General features: G+C 37.9%; 1 protein-coding gene across 3 annotated transcripts in view; it reads left to right on the forward strand.

The window, feature by feature from the left end:
* The window catches only part of LOC307124065 (MSL complex subunit 3-like), a 166800-nt gene extending 143700 nt beyond the window's left edge, over positions 1-23100 (forward strand). For 2 of the 3 annotated variants that reach the window (XM_079813053.1, XM_079813052.1), the window contains exon 13: positions 22756-23100. In XM_079813053.1, the coding sequence (XP_079669179.1) occupies positions 22756-22855 (100 nt within the window). In that variant the 3' untranslated portion in view covers positions 22856-23100. The remainder of the gene's footprint in view (positions 1-22755) is intronic. The other variant, XM_079813050.1, reaches the window with a different exon arrangement.
* Positions 23101-25371: the final 2271 nt, after the last annotated feature.

Genomic DNA, 25371 nt, shown 5'->3' on the forward strand with positions numbered 1-25371 from the left:
TCCTGTTGGAAGATGAACTTTCACCTCAGTCTGAGGTCCAGAGCGCTCTGGAGCAGGTTTTCATCAAGGATGTCTCTGTACATTGCTGCATTCATCTTTCCCTTGATCCTGACTAGTCTCCCAGTTTCTGCCGCTGAAAAACATCCACACAGCATGATGCTGCCACCACCATGCTTCACTGTAAGGATGGCATTGGCCAGGTGATGAGTGGTGCCTGGCTTCCTCCAGACATGACGCTCGCCATTCAGGCCAAAGTGTTCAAACTTTGTTTCATCAGACCAGAGAATTTTGTTGAGAGTCCTTCAGGTGCCTTTTGGCAAACTCCAGGCGGGCTGTCATGTGCCGTCTGGCAACTCTACCATACAGGTCTGATTGGTGGAGTGCTGCAGAGATGGTTGTTCTTCTGGAAGGTTCTCCTCTCTCCACAGAGAAACGCTGTAGCTCTGTCAGAGTGACCTTCAGATTCTTGGTCACCTCCCTGACTAAGACCCTTCTCCCCCGATTTCTCAGTTTGGCCGGGCGGCCAGCTCTAGGAAGAGTCCTGGTGGTTCCAAACTTCTTCCATTTATGGAGGCCACTGTGCTCAGTGGGACCTTCAATGCTGCAGAAATTTTTCTGTACCCTTCCCCAGATCTGTGCCTCGATACAATCCTGTCTCGGAGGTCTACAGACAATTCCTTGGACTTCATGATTTGATTTGTGCTCTGACATGCACTGTTAACTGTGGGACCTTATATAGACAGGTGTGTGCCTTTCCAAATCATGTCCAATCAACTGAATTTACCACAGGTGGACTCCAATCAAGTTGTAGAATCACCTCAAGGATGATCAGTGGAAACAGGATGCACCTGAGCTCAATTTTGAGTGTCTGGCTGTGAATACTTATGTGCATGTGATTTTTCATGTGTTTTTTTTTTTTTTTTAACATACCTTTTTTACATTGTCATTATGGGATATTGTTTGTAGAACTTTGAGATTGTTTGTATTGTTTGTAAAAAAATAATGCATTTAATCCATTTTGTAATAAGAACATAACAAAATGTGGAAAAAGTATAGCGCTGTGAATACTTTGATATGCTAATGTGTTCATAAAATATAGCATTTTACAATAAAATTCAAACTGGCTGCCTCCCAAAATGGCCAATATGGGGAAAGAGACCAGGTTTTTTTTTTTTTTTTTTTGCCAAACCGTAAGCAAAAGTACATTTGAGACATTTTTCAAATCTCCTGACCACTAGGTGGCACTGCGCCAAAACTGCAGATAGCCTCAGGTTATAACACACCAAAGCGTTGCAGAGATGTAGCCTCACATCCATTTTGGCGTGCTCTTTGTCGAATTTGTTCACACTTTATTCGAGAACAGTTTGACGAATCAACTTGAATTTCATAACTATTTATTTACATGATCTGAAGAACATGATCCCGCCAGTTATGAATGCCTGTGCAGCCATGCACATTTTACTTTCATTTTACTCTGAATTAGCACCAATTCAGGGGCGGCAATTGCTTGAATGGTGGGTTCATTATTATTCGTAATGAAAAGCACAACAACAAAACAGTACAATGACAAATTTGCTTAAATAGGTGTTTTTACATTTCGTTTTGAAACCAAGTCAATCAGCTCCTCACTTGTTCGGCTCATGCTGCATTGAGCAGACATGTTCAGTTTTTAATTGTAGTGTCTGTTCTCTAACTGAACTAGTTATTGTTTGTATTACTATAAAAAATCAAAGGCAGGTAAGTGATGTAAGCGGTGTTGCGGCTGAACACCATCAACACAGATTATCGCAGCAAACCTACTCCATATTGAACCTGTGATGGGTACGACACCTTCATTTACTATAAGTATGATTTGAACCATGCCAATGTAATTTTTTTATGTATTCAAAAGAATGTTTTGGTCTATTGTATCAAATGCAACACTTAGATCCAGTAACACTAATAGAGAGATACAACCAAGATCAGGTGATAAGAGCAAATAATTTGTAACTCTAAGAAGAGTGGTGCTAAATCCTGACTGGAAAAGGAACACAGTTGTGAGGACACTGTCTTTTCTAGTATTTTTTACAGAAAAGGTAGATTCGAGATCGGTCTGTAATTAATTAATTCTTTAGGATCAAGTTGCATTTTTTAACAAGAGGTTTAATAACAGCGAGCTTAAAAGTATTTAGTACGTATCCTAATGACAATGATGAATTAGTAATATTGTATAGGGATGTGACGAGATCTTGTGCCATGTGCCATGATATTTCTTGTCGAGGTGAAAAGCTGTCTTGCGCAATATTGCCAGTGTGAGGATGAAGTTAGGATAGAATATGCCACCGCTACGTTTACATTATGCCTCCACTGTCATTTGGCTTTTTATAGAAATCAATTCCATCCAGCTCATCCAACATGAGCATGAATCAGAGCGTTCACTGATCACGTGATGATATAACTCAGGAATATGGCAGAGGATTTGTTTGTTGAGCAAAAGAGCGTCTGACAAATGTCTTATCTTGTAGAATGTGCATTCAGCACCTCTATTCACAGAGTACGTGTGAATATTGAGATTTATTGTTTGCACTTAATAAGATTAAGAGAAAACTGTGTTATTCATTTTTATTTATACTGTTTTTATTTCTATGATCAATTTGTAGAAAGGAGTTCAGTTAGGGGGTCAAAAGTTGTAGAAGCTCATAAATCTAAGGTCAGAGACAATAATAACGGAGGGAAGCCAGTCAGTTGAGTTTGTGGCAAAACCTTTTATACTGCTTGTATAGACCTATTGTTGTCTTTTATGATAATTCATACTCTAATTTTATGATAATTCAGAACTGAAATGACATTCACTACAACTGAAATGACATTCATTACAAGATGATTAGTTAAAACATTTCAAATGCACCTGCAGACTATTTTTCTAGTCATGTATTTCGTCATTGAGGATTTCTTAAAAAACTGTAACAATCTTGTGAACCCAATCTCATGTCTCGTCTCATGAGCTAACAGTCTCGTCACACCCCTAATATGGTAAAACTTTAGAATACTGTTTCTTTCTTACTGCAAAACTAATAAGGAATTACTGAACAACTAATAGGTAATTCTTCACTAAAACTCTAGTCACTACTGTTACTACTAAGGAAGATGTGTTAACTAATAGAATTTTTTGATTGTGTTAAGTAACAGTTAGCTGATCAATAACTAATAGATTCTGTCATGTGGATTCTTTAACATGTATACAATACTGCCTACATTTAAACTTGTTTAACAAACATTTTATCCGATTTATGTGGTAGTGGTGCTGGATCTCGTGCGGGAGCTGGGCTTGTGTTTGGTGGGGTAACTGCTAACTTCAGACCGCCGCTCTGCGTTTCACTCATTGCCGAAAGATGCTGTGACTGACTCCACAACATAAAAACTTCCCAACACTGAAAAGTAGCCCAAAAAATGACTCAACAGCCACATCCCGTTTTAGGGTTTAAAAATAAATAAATAAATAAATAACCCAGCATTTAATAGAGTGTACCTTTGGTAAGTGTGATAGTTATGGCATGGCAGTGGGGGTGAGGTTTTCTGATTTCTTACAGAATACACTCTCAGAACAATTATTTACCATACAGGCAAAAACTCCATTAATTTCAATAATAATAATAATCAGTAGTGGACTGTAGCAAAGTAGTGCTTTGTCTGTCGCCTTTGGCTTGGTTTGCTCAGTTGGGGACACAAAATTTTCAACTAAATATCCAAATAAATCTAATTAGTAAACTAAATTAACTATATAAACTAAATTTCTGATCTGCCCACATTGACTACGTTTACATGGACAGCAGTAATCTAATTATTGCCCTTAATCTGAATAAGACAATAATCTGATTAAGGTGTTTACATGAGTTGCTTTTAGAATATTCCGTTCATGTTCCCGTTTTACATGTTATAGAACATAGTTCGATTAATGGCACGTCATTACGTCCCCATGCCACTCGACGGCCAATCATAGCGCGACTTTCATGGGTCTGTTAAAATCATTAGGCTCAGGCAAACCGCTGTAACTTTAGGCTACCTGCGGGTGTCGCTGTCGGACAGTGTTCCTTTATAAAAACGAGTGATTTTTATACTTTTTAATGTAATATATATATATATTACATTAAAAAGTATAAAAATCACTCGTTTTTATATATTGTTGTGTCTTTCAGGTTTTTTTGAAGAGACACTGCCCATCTTGCCTCCTTCTTGACAGCCTACATTTCGAATAATAGCTTTGATTAATGATGAAAATTGAGGTTTCAAAATCGTGATTGATTCGATTGTTTTTTTCTGCCGTCGAGCCACAGGCGTTCACTGAATGGCCATATGGCTCGCGAGCCTAGAGTTCCCGAGCGCTGTTGTAAGCAGACAATTATGAATCTGAGATTACAGTTACAAACTTATTGTATTTTACTTTTACAATGTACTTTTACATATTACAACACAAAGAAAAGAAATATAGAGGAGGCAGTGTCAGAATGAGCAGTCAAGCAAGACACGCACCAACCATAGCAACACGTCATGGCAACGACATTTCAAACTGACAGATACGTAAAAGATAAACGGGACATTTGAGCGCCTTGTTACTGTTTTGTACGCGCTGTTATATTAATTATAATTCAAATTCTGTTTTATTTGTCACAATATTATTGATGATTGTTGAGAGGGGCACTTTTGATACATTTTTAAAAAGGGCAGGGGCTCGAGCGAGCTCCCAAAGCCCTCCTCCGCTCTCCACTTGCCTGGTGTGTGTGTGTGTGTGTGTGTCCTGTCACAAAATGCAGCGAAAACTCCTACACGACGACGTTAATAGTTAGATTAAGGTGTATACATGTCTACAATGCACTTCGATAATGCGACTAAAATAGGCATACTCCACATGTCTTAATTCGACTTTTGTTTAATTAGAGTATGGCTTTAACCAGATTAAGGTAATTAGAAATCGCTGTTTACATGAGCTAGATGACATCACCGTTTTCTCCAGAGTGGCTGTACAGCCTAATCAAATTCTGTTGCATTATTGTCCTGTCTGACACTGTGAAGCTGCTTTGAAACAATCTGCACTGTTAAAAGCGCTATATAAATAAAGTTGACTTGACTTGACTTTGTCACTGTTACTGTCTAGACTAAAACTAATAAAAGGTACACTAAAATGTATTACTTTTGTACTCTTACTCAAGTAATTTTGAAAATAAGTAGACCTACTTTTTTATAATTTTACTGGAGTAATATTTTATTGGGGTATCTGTACTTTTTTACTCAAGTACTTGATTTGTGAACTTCATTCACCACTGATAAAATTTAAAAAGACTGAAATGCCAATTATTGTAGTGACTAATTGTGTTTGACTGTTCGTTAGTAGTTACTTCATAGTTATTTTTCTTGAACCTTAATTAGTAGATAATAAATAGTAGTTCTTTAGGAGGTATGACAGAATCCATTAGTTATTGATCAGCTAACTGTTACTTAACACAATCATAAAATTCTATTAGTTAACACATTTTCCTTAGTAGTTACAGTAGTGACTTAAAGGGGTGGTAAACCACGATTTCACTATTCTAACTTTAGCTAGCATGTAATGTTGCTGCTTGAGCATAAACAACATCTGCAAAGTTACAACGTTCAAAGTTTAAAGCAAAGGGAGATATTTGCTTTCAAAGAAATCCATTTCTAAAGACTACAGCAAACGGCCAGTGTGTGGATGCACGACGCGCGCGGGGCTCCTGCTGCACATTTCACGGAGGAAAACTTCCACAATCTTCGCGAGTTCAATGCAGGATTTGCACCACGGCTTGTCATGAAAGCTGGATTTACAAACAGAAGCTGTTTACGGGCCACAACCTGTAAGTCTGATTTATTTTTCATCGATGTGTTTTCCTGTAATAGGTTAATTGTATGTTGTAGCAAGGAAGTAAACAGATGACAATGCTGTTCTGCAAACCAGTCTGTTAAATGCTCATTCATACTTAACGTTATCCGACGAACACCTAACGTTACAAACACTAACGTTAAAATCTCAACAGCGAACTTGGCATTAGTGTAAATGATTCTTTGATTAGAGCTTTTATGTATTGTTTATCTACAGGCATGCTAAACATGGTTCTGTGTGTGATTTGGCTAACTTACTAGTAAAGCCAGTGCTTAGTGTTCGTTTTGGGTTAATAGTTCTTGCCACAGATATTTGGCTATAATCGTTCTAAAAATACAAAAGTGCCATTCAGTAGCGATCACTATAGATCCGCCGTCTTTACTCTTGAGGACTGAACAGGTTATGCTCGATCATCTTCACTGAAATGTTCTGGGTCTGATTCGGGCTCAGATTGGTATGGTTTTGTTGACGCCATTGTTTCTAATACTGACCAAAGCACAGTCTACCGGTAAAGGGCGTGGCGTTTCCGATAAACGTGCACTGCGGTTAGCGAATCACAACACACTGGGCCAGCTAACCAATCTGAGCCCATCGCGTATTTTTGAGGGACTGGCTTCATAGAACCCGGAAACCATCAGACCGTTTTTACAAGGAGGGACAGAGCAGTGTAGAATAAAGGTCAAATATATGAAAAATAATGACATTTTTTAAAAACGAAGCATGAACACATGTTACAGTGTGTGGCGAACAGCGAGGCCGAGGGACCGTGAGGGCGGGACGAGGCGGCGCTCATCAGGGAGGATGAGCGCCAGCTGCGCGCCGCAGCGATCTCGGCCCTCGCGGCGGAGTGAGGGACTATAAAGGAGGAGCGACGACAGTGAGGGACGAGAGAGGACCAGGCCTGGATTTTGTGTTATGTTTTATTTTGTGTTCGCTGCAGTCGTCCGTGAGGGGCTGCAGCTTTTTATTTTCATTTTGTGGGTGTTTGTGTGTAAGCGGCAGTCGACCGCGAGGGGCTGTCGCCACCATTATTATTTTGTGTTTATTTATTAAAAGTTCTTTTGATTGTCCGCCGGTTCCCGCCTCCTTCTTCCCGTACAAACAACCTTTACTACACAGTGCACCCCACAAACACAAGCCTTCAAAAGAATGTGTTTTACCACCCCTTTAAAATAAAATATTTGCAAATCGTTTAAATTGATTACTTCAAAAGCTACAATTAGACCTAGAACTTTACCATTCATATTTATTCCCTTAAATCGTTTAATTATTCAATTCCTTTATTATTATTATTATTATTATTATTATTATTATTATTATTATTATTATTATTATTATCAGGGTGCGATTTGTCAAAAAAACAGAAGTGGGATGCTTTTTAAAAGTTTTTTTTTTTCCTTTAAAAATTAATCACAAAGCGGAGCTATAGACTATTTTTTGTCAGCTGTTAAATTTTTTCTTTTTTACAATAAATATTCAGATTTAACTTTTAGCTTTGAAGTATTAAATAGATTAGCTTCGATATTTGACCACTATTTACAATGACACTAATAATTCTTAATTTCTGATAGGAATGTAAAATCAATCTGTAGTTATTAATATTTTGAATACAATAACGAGACACAAACCTGTACATTTTCAACCGCGTTTGCTCCCATTTATTTTTGATCACAGTGCTTCAGTTGTACACAAGACTACAAACTTTTAGTCCACATTTTGAGAAATATGTAGGCTATTCACACATTTACCTCTTATATTTCTTTAGATAGAAGAGAACCATAATTTCTTATACAAATGTTTTTATTGATTTTGCTTATGCAACAATTATATATACAACATTAATTCAGATCTACATACATATTCCACATCCTAACACATACCCACACAGACACACCACTACAACAAAAAGAAAATAATAATAATAATAATAATAAATAGCTAATAAAGATTTAATAAAATAAATAATATAATAAGTGGGGGTTGCTTGTGAGGAGCTCGACAACTCTACATTTTTACATGGCGCCTTTTCAACCGGAAGTCCCATAATTTCTTAAGGATAGAAAGACGAGTCTCTGGCGATCCATTAGTCAATATTGCGTGATAATAACTTACCCTATGATGTCTGCAAATGTCAGCGTTCGGTCTCATTATACATTTATGTGTCCGTTATTATATATAATAAAAATTACAATTACAATATACAAATATACAGACAATGTGCAAAATAGCATAGACCCAATATACAAATTCAAAATAAATTATATAAGCAACATACTATGTACACGTATTTTAGGTTTAAATAAGAAATGTAAATAAGTGTGTTAAAAATAAGTGAATAAAAGGAATGTGTGTGTGTGTGTGTGTGTGTGTGTGTGTGTGTGTGTGTGTGTGTGTGTGTGTGTGTGTGTGTGTGTGTGTGTGTGTGTGTGTGTGTGTGTGTGTGTGTGTGTGTGTGTGTGTGTGTGTGTGTGTGTGTGTGTGTGTGTGTGTGTGTGTGTGTGTACTTGTCTACCTATCTAACAGGGGACCTTGGTGTCGTAACACACTCACTAACAGGGGACCTCTGAGCCAAGAGGGGACATTTTTCAGGTCCCCTGTTGGTCATGCTTTAAATCATGTGTGTGTGTGTGTAAACGTGTGTGTGTGTGTGTGTGTGTGTGTGTGTGTGTAAACGTGTGTGTGTGTGTGTGTGTGTGTAAACGTGTGTGAGTTTATCGTTTATTGTGAACTTTTCATGAGATGGATTGCCTGAGAGAAGAAACTGTTCCTGTGCCTGGTCGTTCTGGTGCTCAGGGCTCTGTAGCGTCGACCGGATGGCAACAGTTGGAAGAGGGAGTGTGCTGGATGAGAGGGGTCCAGAGTGATTGTGCCAGCCCTTTTACGTACTCTGGATAAGTACAGATCTTGGAGAGTGGGGAGGGTTGTACCAGTGATTCGCTCAGCAGACTGCACTACCCTCTGTTGTCTCCTGAGGTCAGATCTGGTAGCTGAGCTGTTCCAGACGGTAATTGAAGTGCATAGGATGGATTCAATGATGGCAGAATAAAACCGTTTCAGCAGTTCCTGTGGCAGATTGAACTTCCTCAGTTGGGGGAGGAAGTACAACCTCTGTTGGGCTTTTTTCGCAATGGAGGCAATGTGAATGTCCCACTTCAGGTCCTGAGAGATGGGGGTCCCCAGGAACCTGAATGACTCCACTGTTTTTACAGTGCTGTCCATGATGGTGAGTGGGGGGAGAGCAGGGGGGTTTCTCCTGAAGTCCACGATCATCTCCATTGTTTTGAGCGTGTTTAGCTCCAAGTTGTTCTGACTACACCAGACAGCCAGCTCTTTAGCCTCCTGTCTGTAAGCAGACTCGTCACCGTCCCGGATGAGGCCGATGACCGTGGTGTCGTCCGCAAACTTCAGGAGCTTGACAGAGGGGTCTTTAGATGTGCAGTCGTTGGTGTAGAAGGAGAAGAGCACTGGTGTAGTGGGGAGAGAACACAGCCTTGAGGAGCTCCAGTGCTGATGGTGCGGGTGCTGGATGAGAATTTACCCAGCCTCACAAGCTGCTGCCGGTCTGTCAGGAAGCTGGAGATCCACTGACAGACAGAGGTGGGCACGGAGAGCTGAGTTAGTTTGGGCAGGAGGAGGTTTGGGATGATAGTTTTGAAAGCCGAGCTGAAGTCCACAAACAGGATTCTTACATAAGTCCCTGGTTAATCCAGATGTTGCAGGATGAAGTGCAGACCCATGTTTACTGCATCATCCACAGACCTGCTTGCTCTGTAAGCAAACTGCAGGGGTTCCAGTAAGGGTCCGGTGATGTCCTTCAGATAAGCCAGAACCAGTTTTTCGAATGACTTCATGACGACAGACGTTAGCGCCACAGGTCTGTAGTCATTAAGTCCTGTTGTCTTGGAGTTCTTTGGAACGGGGATGATGGTGGAGCGTTTGAAGCAGGAGGGAACCTCGCACAACTCCAGAGATCTATTGAAGATCTGTGAAAAGATGAGGGCCAGCTGATCAGCACAGGTTTTCAGACAGGCTGGTGTTACACCATCTGGGCCTGGTGCTTTTTTCCTTTTGTTCTTCCTGAAGACCTGGCGCACGTCATCTTCACAGATCTGAAGTGGAGGAGTGGGGGAGAGGGGGGTTGTTGGAGGTGTTAATGGTGTTTTTTCAAACCTACAATAGAACTCGTTCAGTTCATCTGCCAGTTGTTGATTCACCACAGTGCTGGGGGATGGTGACTTGTAGTTGGTGATGGCTTTCAGACCTTTCCACACTGATGAGGAGTCATTGGAATAGAACTGGTTCCTTAGTATCTCGGAATAGTTCCTCTTTGTCAATTTGATCTCCTTTTTTAGTGTGTATTTGGCCTGTTTATACAGGACTCTGTCCCCATTCCTGTAGGAATCTTCTTTGGCCTGACGGAGCTGTCTGAGTTTTGCAGTGAACCACGGTTGGTCATTGTTGTAAGTTAGATGAGTCCTGGTAGGAAAGCGTTTGGTGATTGGCACAAATATCGATTTCGATCTCGATATCAATTCATATGTATATAGCCTACTGTACATATAAGGAAAAATAAGTTTGGATTTTTTAGCACTATTTTAAACTTTTCTTGGGTTAAATTATATGTGCTCGCATTCATTAATATTCACTTGTGTGTGCTTATATAAGTATCATTAAAAATATTAGGATGTAAGCTAACATTTTAAAATTGCACATTTAAAGAAATATAGTGTTTGATCATGTCTAAATATGTATTCAGATGCAAAACCTAAAAATAAGCAGTTATGATCTGCAGTACTTTTTTGAGCAACTAGACTAGATACATGTTTATTTATTAAAGAGCCATACAGGCACCAGTGGATAATGGCATTACTAATGAAAAGTATTATTTTTCCAGCCACAAAATAACTCTAATTTGCCTCTTTGCATTGGAATTCTCTATTTTAACCTTAATTACTATACTAATTGTAATATAAATAAGAAAAATATTTAATTAATTAAATGGTCATTAATGGACCATACTTATTGCACAAGTAGGCCTATTTAGTACCAAAAGATCTCCTCAAAATATTCAATAAATATTATTAAACTATAGAACATTTATTTAATTGAAAAATAGTTAAGGTGTATGGTCACATTTGACCATCAATGAGTATGAGTGTGACCAATTAGTCAGCAATACCTGAGGGCTAAATACAAAACATTTAACATTAATGTTAACAATGTTGCATCTCCATCACTCTCCATTATAAAATTATACTTAATTATGGTTGACGTAATAATCAATGCACACTATGCTGTACTGTTTACCAAAAACTTGCTGTCGTCTATCAGCTTAAGCCATTCAAATGTATTGACAGCGCTGGTTTGTTTGTAACAATTGAGAGAGAGCTCCGTGAACCACGTGACGGGAGGGAGATGAGAGCATGTAGCTTTAACTGTTATGCCACATTAGTGCCAAAACGCTATTTATTTATTGAATTTCGCATTAAAACTTAAAAAAAAAAAAAGCTAAAAGCATAGACTTTGTTTTATATCAAAAGCAGGTTTGGCAATTTGAGAGCGAGAGACGCGCGTGAGTGACAGAGAGACGGAGGGAGAGCAGGGGAAAAGGAAATTCAGCTGAATGAATACGCTGCATGTTTTAAATAGGGTAAAAAAAAAGAAAAAAGAATAACGACACGCAATACGTGGCGGCCGATGTTGATTCTGTGGCGCACCGCCACAAATTAGTCTATGTGTGGGAAACACTGATCGTGTTTCCAAAACAAAAAACAGGTAAAACTAACAAAAACACTACAACAACTGGGGAGATCAGCACAGTGGCTGCCATCCGCAGCCATCATGATCGCCATCATGATCGCATTATTAAAGCATTAATTCACTAAATGTTGATACATTTATCTAAAAGCAATCGTTAAAATCTTCCAAAAAATGTTTGCATAAGTAAAGATATCTTCATATTATATCTTGAAAGATAAATATATTAAGTAAGACAATTTGGTTAAACTTTACATTAAGGTGTAAGTGTTAGGTGGTTAGGTAGTGGGGGCCCCTTTTGGAAATCTTTTTAGGGCCCCCAAAATGCTAGGGCCGGCCCTGGGTTCAGGCAACGCATACCTTGATTTTCTTCACTGCATGTATAATTATAACAAAACGAAATATAAAACACAACCCTGCCTCTTTTCATTTACATTATTATGTGGTTCAGGCAATAAGTGTTCATATACAGTGGCATGAAAAAGTATGTGAACCGCTTGCAGAATCTGAAAATGGGAATAATTTTAACTAAATAAGAGGGATCATACAAAATGCATGTTATTTTTTATTTAGTACCGTCCTGAATAAGATATTTTACATAAAAAATGTTTACATATAGTCCACAAGACAAAAAAAATAGCTTAATTTATTAAAATAACCCTGATAAAAAGTTTATGAACCATTGATTCTCAGTGCTGTGTGTCGTTCCCTGGATGATCCACGGCTGTTTTTTTTGTTTTGTGATGGTTGTTCATGAGTCCCTTGTTTGTCCTGAGCAGTTACACTGCCCAATGTTCTTCAGAAAAATCCTCCAGGTCCTGCACATTCTTCAGTTTTCCAGCCTCTTTTTCATATTTGAACCCTCTCCAACAATGACTGTATGATTTTAAGATCCATCTTTTCACACTGAGGACAATTGAGGGACTCCAACACAACTACTAAAAAAGGTTCAAACATTCACTGATGCTCCAGAAGGAAACGCAATGCATTAAGAGCCGGGGGGTGAAAACCTATTGAATTTGAAAATCAAGGTAAATTGTACTTAATTTGTCTTCCGGGAAACATGCAAGTATCTTCTGTTGCTTCTGAAGGGCAGTACTAAATGAAAAAGAAAAATTATATTTAAAAAATAAGATTGATTTGGACATCTTCATCCTGTTCAAAAGTTTTTATCAGGGTTATTTTAATAAATTCAGCTATTTTTTTGTCTTGTGGATTATATGTAAAAAAAAAAATTATGTTGAATTTCAGTTTTAATGATAAAGAATAGCCATTATAAAAGTCTGAGTAAAAGAAATAAAGCAAACAGTTCAGTCAAACAAAGTCAGTGCTAGTAGGCTACAACTTTAAAGTTAAATAGCCTAAAAAATGAAGTTATGAAACTTCACTTTGCCCTCAGACAAAACGATTTGCCAAGGAACAAATTATAGATTCATGAGACCAAAGATCGCCCGTTAGATATACACAAGATGAATTATATCCAGTGGTGGAATGTAACGAAGTACAAATACTTCGTTACTTTACTTAAGTACATTTTTCACGTATCTGTACTTTACTTAAGTAGAATCGATAGTGCATACTTTTTACTTTTACTTCGTTACATTTTGCAGCAATTATTATACTTTCTACTCTACTACATTTCTACAACGTTTCGTTACATTTTCTGATCAGTTTCAGGGCTCGACATTAGCGCTTGTCCTCTTGTAATGAACTGACGGTAAGGTTGCACTGTTGAGGCTCGCGCAGCCTCATGAGGAGAAATGGAAAACGCCGTCACACAGAGAGACTCAGTCACATACTGCAGTAATGATTCAGAATGTGGAGTTTTTATAATTAAAACATATAATACAGTTAAAAACATCAAACAACCAAGAGTGCTGTATTCCTGAATACCATCACGACTGAAAATGTGTCACTGATTTCATATGACACTGACAGTTCCATAAACAATTAATTAACAAAAAGTTACTTACATTTTAGATGCAATATATTGACTGTTTTTGTTCTATTTCAGCAGCGAAAATAGTTCCAAACAAAGCAGCAACAGAGCGTTACTGAATGATTCAGTGTTTTGAATAAATCGGTTGAATCAAAGATTCAATGACCTGTTCATCAACGACTGCCTCATTCTTGAATCGACTCAATGATTCACTCATTAATACCTGCCGCCACCTACTGGCAGTTTAGTTTCATGTTAAGACATTCTTTCCAACATTTCTTATTTGTATTAAAAAAAATATTTAAAACAATCTCAAAACATAATTGAATTAAGTTGTAATTTTTCAGTGTAAATTATTTAATTTGATTGGTAACAGCCCTATATTGTCTTATTCTAATTTAATGTATTGATAAAATTTAAGAAAATAAAAGGAAAGCTGAAGCATATGGTAAGTACAATTACATTAACCCAAAACTAACTTAAAATGCCACAGCCCATAATGTTTCTATTTATTTATTTTATTATTAGAATATAGACATTAAGAGAATAAATTGTTATGCAAGTACTTTTACTTTTAATACTTAAAGTACATTTTAAATCAAGTACTTTTTACTTAAGTTGGGTTGTCATTGTGGTACTTCTACTTTTACTAAAGTAAATATATTTCTGGGTATTTGTACTTTTACTGCAGTACTGAGATTCTGTACTTCCTCCACCACTGATTATATCACGGAGACATCAGAGCCCGCAGCAAGACTAGTCGAGGTTAGGTTGCTCTCGACGGGGTCAACAAGCGTTGAGCGCACAGTGATCGACTGGATCTCACAAATCCGAAAACGCCAGATCAAAATTTCAAATAGGCGCTATATGTATAAATAAACCACAGATTTGAGCTTTAAACAACCACATTCTTGACTGAAAATGTCTTAAAACTACATTTCGTGACACAATCACAGTAGTATTTTTAAATTACGCTGGTTTTCTCATCCGCTATTGAAGATTTCTGGTTGGTGCAAGCTGCATTCTGGAATACCTGTCTGTTAGCCTGACGTAGTCATACTCAATTCTAGTCAGAATATGAGTCTGATACTGCTCTGTTGGGCTGTGATTATGGGGCGTGTTTCAACTGAACCAGGAAAGACCTCAATTGGATAGACCTACAACCAATCAGAGCAACGGAGCGACGCATAACGTTAGTTGTCAAATGTCAACAGAACTCAACTGCACTGTGTTGCCAAGTCCGCGGGTTGAAGCGACCCCAATTATGTGATATACGGACCCAGGAATGCGAATTTTAGCAGGCAGCCCTACCAAAATAATACACATTTTACCCACAATACACAATACACCCCCCAAATGCCATTTTTTTCTGGAATTTTTTCTTTATACTGATGTGAGAATCATTGAGCCTACTCATTCACATAAAACAATACACTGATTTAAAATTTGTAAGACAGTTTCTCTTCACAAAGCCAATATGCGAGGAGGCGTGGTATCTAATGAATAATGATGAGATAGCACCTGAGATAACAAAGGACTCGCATTAATGAGCTGCATAATGAATGAGCTTCAGGTAGGCCTGTGACAGAGAGCAACAGAGCAAAGGAAATATATATTTTTTGTAGTTTATTTTATTTGGAATGTAATCAACAAAGGCCTATTATATTTTAAATGATCAGAAGATTTGACTACACTGCAAAAAATGCTCTTCTTATTTGGTATTTTTTCTTGTTTCCTGTCCAAATATTTAAAATTCTTAAATCAAGATTAATTTACTAGATAAGTAAACATTTCTGGGGGGAAAATCAAAATGAAGTGAGTTTTTGCTTAGTTAGTTATTTAGTTAGTTAACTTTATTGTCCCCAAGGGGAAATTCTGCTTAGGCACAGTGCAGAGTTGGTTCATAAAGGTAGACCAGATAACTTAAAACAATCTATATTCTCTGCCACAACAATTTATGATTTATTAAACTATAATTTATTATTCATTACACCGATTGTTTTAAATAACCTTATGTGATCTCATTTGGCTTTGGATCAAAAAATCAGACAGAAAATATATTTTACAATATTCTGCATAATTATAAAAGCTTGAGTAGCATTGCATTATAAATATAATCTATTATGAAAACACCCAACATGGTATAAATAACACAGAAAAGCCATATATTGTCGCGATTGTGTGTTTATCATCTTCAAACTTGTCTATCTGCATGTTAGTCTAACATTGTTAGAGCGATTTCTAAAGCCAAATGGCGTGTTATCTGTACACATTATGAGCTATCCGCGTGTATGTCTACGCCGTGTCATTCCGCGTGTATGTGTACGCCGAAACGAACCATAATCTCCGCGTGTATGTCTACGCCGTTTGATTCTGCGTGTATGTCAAGGCCGTGTGATTCCGCATGTATGTCTACGCCGTGTGATTCCGCATGAATGTAAATGGATTAAACATACTAAATTATGTTTTTTTTCAAAATGTAAAAATGCAGAATGTTTCTTGTGATGGGTAGGTTTAGTGGCAGGGGCAGTGTGTGTGTGTGTGTGTGATGGGTAGGTTTAGGGGTAGGGGTAGTGTAGGGGGATAGAATGAAACAACGTTGATAAACACGCTAAAAAGCGATTATGCGTCTTGATAGCACGCCAAAATGGCATAGCGAATTGGCGTGTCATACATACGCTATTTCATGAGATCAGTCTGCAAACCAAGGGAGAGACTGAGTTAGTGAGTTAGTGAGTGAGTGAGTTAGTAAGTGAGTGAGTTAGCGAGTGAGTTAGCGAGTGAGTGAGTGAGTGAGTTTGTGAGTGAGTGAGTTTGTGAGTGAGTGAGTTTGTGAGTGAGTGAGTTTGTGAGTTAGTGAGTGAGTTTGTTAGTTAGTTTGTTTGTTAGTTAGTTCGTTCTTTATGGAAACACGTTTCTGCCACCACAGATCAAGAGGGTGGCCAGGCTGGACCCCGATAATTTTAACAAGAGGTGTTTATTCACGCGACACAATAGAGGCTTTTCAAAATTTGCATTGAGATCACTGTTTCTCTTTTGTGGCTGCACGGATGATGCGCCTACAACAGCGCATGCCATGCGCGAGTGAATTGAACGCTTGAAAACAAAAGTCCACTAGATGGTGCGCACGCGCCCAACTCGTATTTCCGTGCTCATGGCCAAAGGAATACTTTCAAAGGCTTCTGCACGCATCAGAGCGAGACAGAGCAGAATGTAGAAAGTGAAGTAGGCTATACCCGCGACTTTAGCAGTTGTATTTCCAATTTTAGCTTTATCTTCTGAAATGCTTGGGAAAATGTAGCTTGTGTGGGCGCTACCGCACTACTTGATCAACAAAAGAGCTTTGCTACTGAAAAGCTATTTGATTCAGAAACAGTGACGCTACCACCACACTATTGAAAAATGTAGTTCAACTAGTAGCGTCACTACTTGTAACGACACTACTGCCCAACACTGCATGTAACTAAGCGACAGAGCGTCCGTTAAAGTTGACGAAGTAGTATGTCCCAAAGCTTCCATACTCTTCTGCTACACACTCAAAAGTATGTAGTTGTTCTTCACAAAAAGAGTACATATTTTTAGGTTGTAGTATAAGTAGGCGAATTGGGACGCAGCAACAGTGTTAGAATGTTGCAGCCCATTTTATGTAGTCACGAGTTTCAGCCTGTAAATCTTTGATGTAAACTTGCATTAAACAATTTTTTTTTATGTGCTGCATCGTTACTCGTTACAATTATAAAAATGTTACGAATCATTCCATTCCAAACCCACATTACCACTGCCAGAACGGTAGATGGCAGGTTTGATGAAGCTGGCACATCATTAGCGAATCAAGCTATTAAGAAGACTTTTGCCCGTGCCTTTTGATCAGCTTAAAAGATGGACAAACCAAAAACACCATCTTCCACCCCTTCAACTTCAAGTGATCGTGGCTGTGAGAGAGAGTGCGCGTGCGCGTGCGCGAGAGAGAGAGAGAGAGAGAGAGAGAGAGAGAGTACTGTACTTACCCCATTTTTTTTTTTAGTAAGAGTGGTTATAGTAAGATTTAATCTTAATGAACTACAGTATTTTCAGGTTATTTATATGGCAATGTGTAGAAAAATTACCTACCAACATTGTGATTGTCCTTTAGCTTAATCATTTGAAATAATAAAAACAATATGATGTTCAAACTTTTGACTACTTTCTTTAATAACTACATAACACAATACTTGTACTTTTACTTTCAGTACTTGAGTAGTAAATTTTAAAATAAACTACTTGCAATACTTAAGTACAAAAAATGTTGAATACTTTAGTACTTCTACTTAAGTGTGGTGCTTAAAGAGCACTTCAACTTCTACTCAAGTCACTTTTTTGATAAGGAACTTGTACTTTTACTCAAGTACGTGTCTCTAGTACTTTAAACATCTCTGGGAGTAACGCAATCTTGTAATGCATTACTTTTCAAAGTAACTTTCCCCAACACTGGTCCTGACACATGTTGTCTGCAATAGAGTTTAGAATGTCTGTCAATGCCAATCCCATTGCATCTTTTTCATTATCTACATGAATATTAAAATCACCAACAATTAAAGGTGTCATGAACTGGCTTTTTTTTTTTAAATGTATACTGTTGTCTGAGGTCAACTTATGACGTTTGTGTGGTTTTTACATTCAAAAACATAATAATGAATAAGTAATAGGCTATTTTCTGCCTTGGTTTTGAGGCTCTCTGAAAAACACTCGGATTTGATGGGCGTGCCGCACTGAACACTTGGAAGTAAACGCCCACGGCTAGGATTGGATAAGATTTGTATATTTAATGAGCTTCAGCTACCGTCTGTCTGGGGGAAATGCTGGGGGAAATGCTCAGAGGACTCGCAAAATATCAAACAAATACTTTTACATGGACAGCAGTAATCTAATTATTGACCTTGTTCTGAATAAGACAATATTCTGATTAAGGTATTTACATGAGTTGCTTTTAGAATATTCCGTTCATGTTCCCGTTTTATATGTTATAGAACATAGCTTGATTAATGGTACGTCATTACATCCCCATGCCACACTACGCTATCCGACGTCCAATCATAGCGCAACATTTGTGGGTCTGTTAAAATCAATAGGCTCAGGCAACCCGCTGTAACTTTACCTGCGGGTGTCGCTGTTGGACAGTGTTCCTTTATAAAAACGAGTGATTTTTATACTTTTTAATGTTATATATATATATATATATATATATATATATATATATATATATATATATATATACACACACACTCACCTAAAGGATTATTAGGAACACCATACTAATACTGTGTTTGACCCCTTTTCGCATTGATTCAACAAGGTGCTGAAAGCATTCTTTTGAAATGTTGGCCCATATTGATAGGATAGCATCTTGCAGTTGATGGAGATTTCTGGGATGCACATCCAGGGCACGAAGCTCCCGTTCCACCACATCCCAAAGATGCTCTATTGGGTTGAGATCTGGTGACTGTGAGGGCCATTTTAGTACAGTGAACTCATTGTTATGTTCAAGAAACCAATTTGAAATGATTCGAGCTTTATGACATGGTGCATTATCTTGCTGGAAATAGCCATCAGAGGATGGGTACATGGTGGTCATAAAGGGATGGACATGGTCAGAAACAATGGCCGTGGCATTTAAACGATGCCCAATTGGCACTAGGGGCCTAAAGTGTGCCAAGAAAACATCCCCTACACTATTACACCACCACCACCAGCCTGCACAGTGGTAACAAGGCATGATGGATCCATGTTCTCATTCTGTTTACGCCAAATTCTGACTCTACCATCTGAATGTCTCAACAGAAATTGAGACTCATCAGACTAGGCAACATTTTTCCGGTCTTCAACTGTCCAACTTTGGTGAGCTCGTGCAAATTGTAGCCTCTTTTTCCTATTTGTAGTGGAGATGAGTGGGGTCTTCTGTGGGGTCTTCTGTTACCCAGTGGGGTCTTCTGCTGTTGTAGCCCATCCGCCTCAAGGTTGTGCGTGTTGTGGCTTCACAAATGCTTTGCTGCATACCTCAGTTGTAACGAGTGGTTATTTCAGTCAAAGTTGCTCTTCTATCAGCTTGAATCAGTCGGCCCATTCTCCTCTGACCTCTAGCATCAACAAGGCATTTTCACACCATTCTTTGTAAACCCTAGAAATGGTTGTGCGTGAAAATCCCAGTAACTGAGCAGATTGTGAAATACTCAGACCGGCCCATCTGGCACCAACCACCATGCCACGCTCAAAATTGCTTAAATCACCTTTCTTTCCCATTCTGACATTCAGTTTGGAGTTCAGGAGATTGTCTTGACCAGGACCACACCCCTAAATGCATTGAAGCAACTGCCATGTGATTGATTGATTAGATAATTGCATTAATGAGAAATTGAACAGGTGTTCCTAATAATCCTTTAGGTGAGTGTGTGTATATATATATATATTTACATTGTTTTATTTTTGTAATATTATATATTGTGTCTTTCAGATTTTTTTTGAAGAGACACTGCCGATCTTGCCTCTAAGGTTTCAAAATCGTGATTGTTTGGATTGTTTTTTTCTGCCGTCGAGCCACAGGCTTTCACTGAATCGTGATAGAATGCGTACCAATATGTACATATTAATGCAGTTTCCAACAGAAATGAACACTAGAGGCAGTAAAACAGCAAGCACTTTTTATAGTGTTTTTTTTTATTACCATAGTCCATGATTTGTAAACGAATACATTTTGGAGTTTGCATCACTTAACCAGCTCAATATGTTCGACTTTTCTGACATATCAAGCTTGCTCAGCAGCTCAGCTGGTACAGATTTGTACTTGCAATGCTGAAAGCTCGGGTACGAATCCTGTGAAAGACAAGTCATGATAAAAAAGCTCAAAGACGAGTTTAAAATACAAGCTAAAATTACAATACAATTGTATTTTTGTCACATTTGCTTTTGTTAACACTATCGGGTAGGTTTAGGGTTTAGTGTAGGTGCACGTTAAAAAACCAACGTAACAAAACGTTGTCAGATTCATGGTCATCTGTTCCGAGAAAAATCTAAGCTTTTAGCGCCACCCAGTGGACATTTCACTTTGAAACTGCAGTAATATGTACGTATTGCAAAATCTGAATACAATGCAAACTCCAATAATTAAATATGCTAAATAAAACAAATACTTTTATGCATTTAACCTCACTTTATTGACCAATGTACTTGCTGCTGACCTTCGATGATTCAGTTAAACCATAAGCAAAAATTACTTTAGATTTCTTTTAGTGGTGGGCCGTTATCGGCGTTAACGTGCTGCGTTAACGTGAGACTCTTATCGGGCGATAAAAAAAATATCGCCGTTAATCTATTCTCAAAGTTGGGTTGGGAGCTGGGTCTATACTACGCAAGCTATGATGACTTTCACCTTGATATTTTAGCGCGGATGTATACCAAGCCAAATTGCACTGTTGGGGGCGAGAGAACGAGTCTTCGAACCTGTGTGTATGCCTACTAGTGTTGTCAAAAATATCCATATTTCGCTATGTATCGATACTGAAATATCTGAAACGATACAATACTCATTTTCTACAGTATCGATATCAGCTGCGCTCTCCTCTCCGACCGACAGCGAGTTGACACACACTCGCCTCCTCTCATTCAGTCCGTTTAATCCTCTGAACATGGCGAACGGGTGTTCTGCTGGACTTTTGTAAGTATTGGTGTGACCGGTCTGAATTTCGTGCGGGGTTGCACATAACGTTAATTCTACTAATTCCCGCATATTTCGCGCTCGCATCTGAAGCGCACACACACATACCGTAATAAAGCCGCCTCTTACATACAAGTGCAAAAATGAGCTCCTTTTTCCAGCTTATTAATGGTCAAATACACTCAAAAATGTCTCAATGCCCATCTTGGTGAGTTTTAACGTAAACACAGTCGTAACCAGCTCACAGGAACAGTGTTTGGGATCTATGCGTGCGTCAGGTCTTAAAGGGACAGAAGTTATTTATTATTAAAACTACAAAAAGACAAACGATCACTTACGAGCACACATATTCTGAATGCCTTCGGCAGAATTCAAATGAGCCAATTGGACTCCAATTCCCATAGGCCCTCATTCCTGGGACTGATCACACGCACACCTGCACTGCATCACACACACACCATTTAAGACACACACACGCCACATATTTGCGATGTCTTGATTTGCTACGGTTGTCATTTCTGAGCGTTTTCTGTGGACTGATACCTTGTTGTTACCCGGACTGTTTGTTATCTGAGATCCTCTGCCGCCTGCCCTGAACTTTGCCTGTATACTGGTCTGTGATTGTTTGTCGCCTGCCTTGATCCTTGCCTGTGACCCGACTCTGATTCCTGCTGCCAGCCTCAATCCTTGCCTGTCCCTGTTTACGGTATTGTTTTATCCCTGTCTGTACTTCTGCTATCTTTAATAAAGCTGCAAATGGATCCACTTCCTGTTGACCCTTCATTACATAGAGATTCAAAACCAAGCTATACGGAGCTACAAATGCAAACTACTCAGCAGTAAGGCAGACAGGAACCAGAAAACAATGATAATCAAAACCAAACAGATGTTTTGTTAGTGAGTACTTGAGGCACGAGCATTAAAGGCACAGCACTATTCTTGATAGGAGCGGGGAGCAGCAGCTCATTTGTATTTAAAAAATACATGTGAACAGTAATACATGAAAACAGCTTTTTGTTTTTGCTTCCACTCAAAAATGGGCATTACCAACAATATACAATATGGTCTTTCGCACTTTCAGTGCTAGGGCCAGCTGGTGGTGCTATGACCACTAACCACTAATGAGCTGATGATCTGAATCAGTTATATGAAAAAAACACAAAATGTGCAGAGTGGTGAGTGCCCAGGTCCAGAGTTGAGAACCATATAGAAAGTTGTCTGGCTTGATGAGAAAAAAAGATATAATTTGATGACTGATCGATGGGTCCCCAGGACTGGAGTTGAGAACCACTGCTTTAAGGCTGCATTTATATTGCAGGTCTTGATACCTAATTCCGATTTGTTGACTATACCTGATTTTTTTTTTTATTATTATTTGATTTTGGATCAGAGGTCATTATTATGTCTTAACTTTCACCTGACCACCAGTTATTTTCTTCTCAGCTTTAAGCTGTTTATTATTATTATTGAGTTACACATTTTGCTTCCTTTTTTCAGGTTTTTGGCAGAGTTTCATGAGGACTTCTTTCCAGAGTCTGCATATGTGTCTGCAACTGAAGCCCATTACAGCATGAAGCAACCACGCTCAGTCTTCTAAAGATCCCTTGGGGAGGGAGTTTCTTCTGTACTGTGCTCCCTTGAACTTCTGCTCCACCCCTGATACTAAATGTTGAGCCTTTGTTCTTTCTACTTGCAAACCCTAACAATTTCCCTGGAGTGTTTCCATTGGTCCATTTTTACCTATTCATTCGACATTTAAGACAAAGCTTTCTTGACACTTTATTTATTTATTTTTTTTCTTATAAAGTATTTTGAATTCAGTCTCATAAAAATATAATTCTGTTTCGTTTCATAGTTTTTAATGCTATATGAAGCCACTATTACCTCTTGTGCTCTCGTGATTTTTTTCCATCTAAAACTGAACAATTTTTTGCCATATTTTGCAGCAGCTGTCTTCTAACTTGTGCTTTACCTCTCCTCACTCTGAATGTGCTTAAACAAGCAACTTTACAAAAGCAGCATAAGATGTTTATTACACATTTCTCCATTTTTTCCACAAATAACATTATTATAAATTATATATAATTATTTTAATTATGAACTTCACTGATAATTGCATTGCTGTTCACACTCAAAATTATATATTTTCTTTATGTAAATTAATATGTATAAAGTTCTTACTGTTAAATGTTTTCATCTCTTTTGTGTGAAAATAGGACAAGGCTGGGTTTAAACAATATAGTTTTTTTTTTTCTCATTATGATTAAGTTAGTTATTCCCATGTTTTCCTCTTTCTGTGTATTTGTTTTTCATAGTGTTTTATAGATCTGTTAACATCACTTGGTGTATATGCTCCGATTTTAATTCCGAGATCGAATGGGACATTTCACTAAAGTGACGAACAACAGGAGATTTCTCGTCTTTTATTCTGATTGCACTCATATGTTCAATAATGTGTCTTAATTTGTCTATTTGTCTTGTCGAAATATTGTTTTTCACATGGACAAGATAACAAATAGATCACATTGGTAGAAGCACATGTGACAAATTGTTTAATCTTATATGTATTGTTCATTATACTACTTAGAAAGGAAAGGAAAAAAGTCTACGAATGTACCTACATGCCGCACACCTAAGACAGGGGAAAAAAACAATATCCTTACTTATACATCTGTCAGGACTATCCTTAATGAAAGTGTTGGATTTGACCAAATAATATCTGTTTCTCGCTCTATAATGTGAAAACTGTGGTGGACCTGCAAAAAGACTTTCGCCCATTGGATCACTCGTAAGTATAAACCAATGTTTCTTAATCACATTCTGCATTCACAGGATGCATTTCATACTTTCTACAAAGCAACATCCAACCATTTGTTTGGATAATCCCAAACAACCACTTGTTTGGAGAATAAAATGCTTATACATTTTCACCACTGATTCTACATTGCAAATATGAAAAGAGTGCTTGCAACATTTTTATCTGTTGGTTGGAATATAAAGTGTTCGATAGCGTTCCGGATTATATTAAAACCCTAATATCAAGAAAAATTACGGAATGGGTATCAAATTCCACGTTTAACTAAACAAATTAATCAAAAAGGTTCCTGGAACTCCTAAAAATACAAAATGCATAGTCCACATATATCTTTTCCACATAATATTCTCTACAAAAGGGTTATTATTCCATATATATATTTCCTCTAAATATCCCATAAATAGGCATGCATATTATTCAGGAGAGAATTTAATGCATGGTTGCACCCTATCCTTAAATAGGATTTTTTTTTCTCCAGAAATAAAGAGATCATATCAATAATAAATTCAGAAGGAGGGGATTTCTCAGCCCTTTGATTCAAGAAATATTTAATCGCCAACAAATCTTTTCCAAAAAGAATACCAAAAGGAATGTTGGTATTTAATGAGACCACGTTTGGCTTGATGAGATCTATAAGTTTGTTAAGTTTTGTTACTGTAAGTGAAAAGTTGTGCATTGCAGAGGCCCTCAAAAATGACCACATAAAAGGCACTCTGCAGCCCCCCATGTCAATTTTTCCCCGGCCCTGATGACCGATGATTTCAAAGTGTGTGCAAAATTATAAGAGTTTTGTATGTTAATGGCCCCAAAAGTGCCAGAGAAGTTAAAAAATAATAATAATGATAAATATAGCTGCAAGCAGGGTTTAATCCTTAGAACCCGAGAAATGTGTTTGCGCGGTTTGTCGGATTTTTCCTCATAACAGTGTAAAACAACTTAAAATACGTAACTTTTGGCCTCACAGACATGAACGATATGTCTTTACAAAGCTTAAAGTGTCTACTTTTAAATAAAGTAATTTATTAATTAATTATATTAAAAATATATATTATCTGTTTATGTAATCCGTATGAAAACAGCGAGAGGCGCAAAGAGATTCACATGCAAATCGTCCATGTGAAGGAACCTGTAAACGCCCCATCACCCCAAAACAAAGACCCATCTTCATCATTCTTATGCTTTTCATAGAGTTCGGAAGACACGCTGTGAGTTTACCTTGGATTTACCATTTTAAGGTAAAACATTTGTGTGAAATCAACGGAAACATGTTGTAATATGAAATAGTTAGGCAACCTTTC

This window comes from Gobio gobio, assembly GCF_949357685.1.
Source record: "Gobio gobio genome assembly, chromosome: 3".
Classification (NCBI taxonomy): domain Eukaryota; kingdom Metazoa; phylum Chordata; class Actinopteri; order Cypriniformes; family Gobionidae; genus Gobio; species Gobio gobio.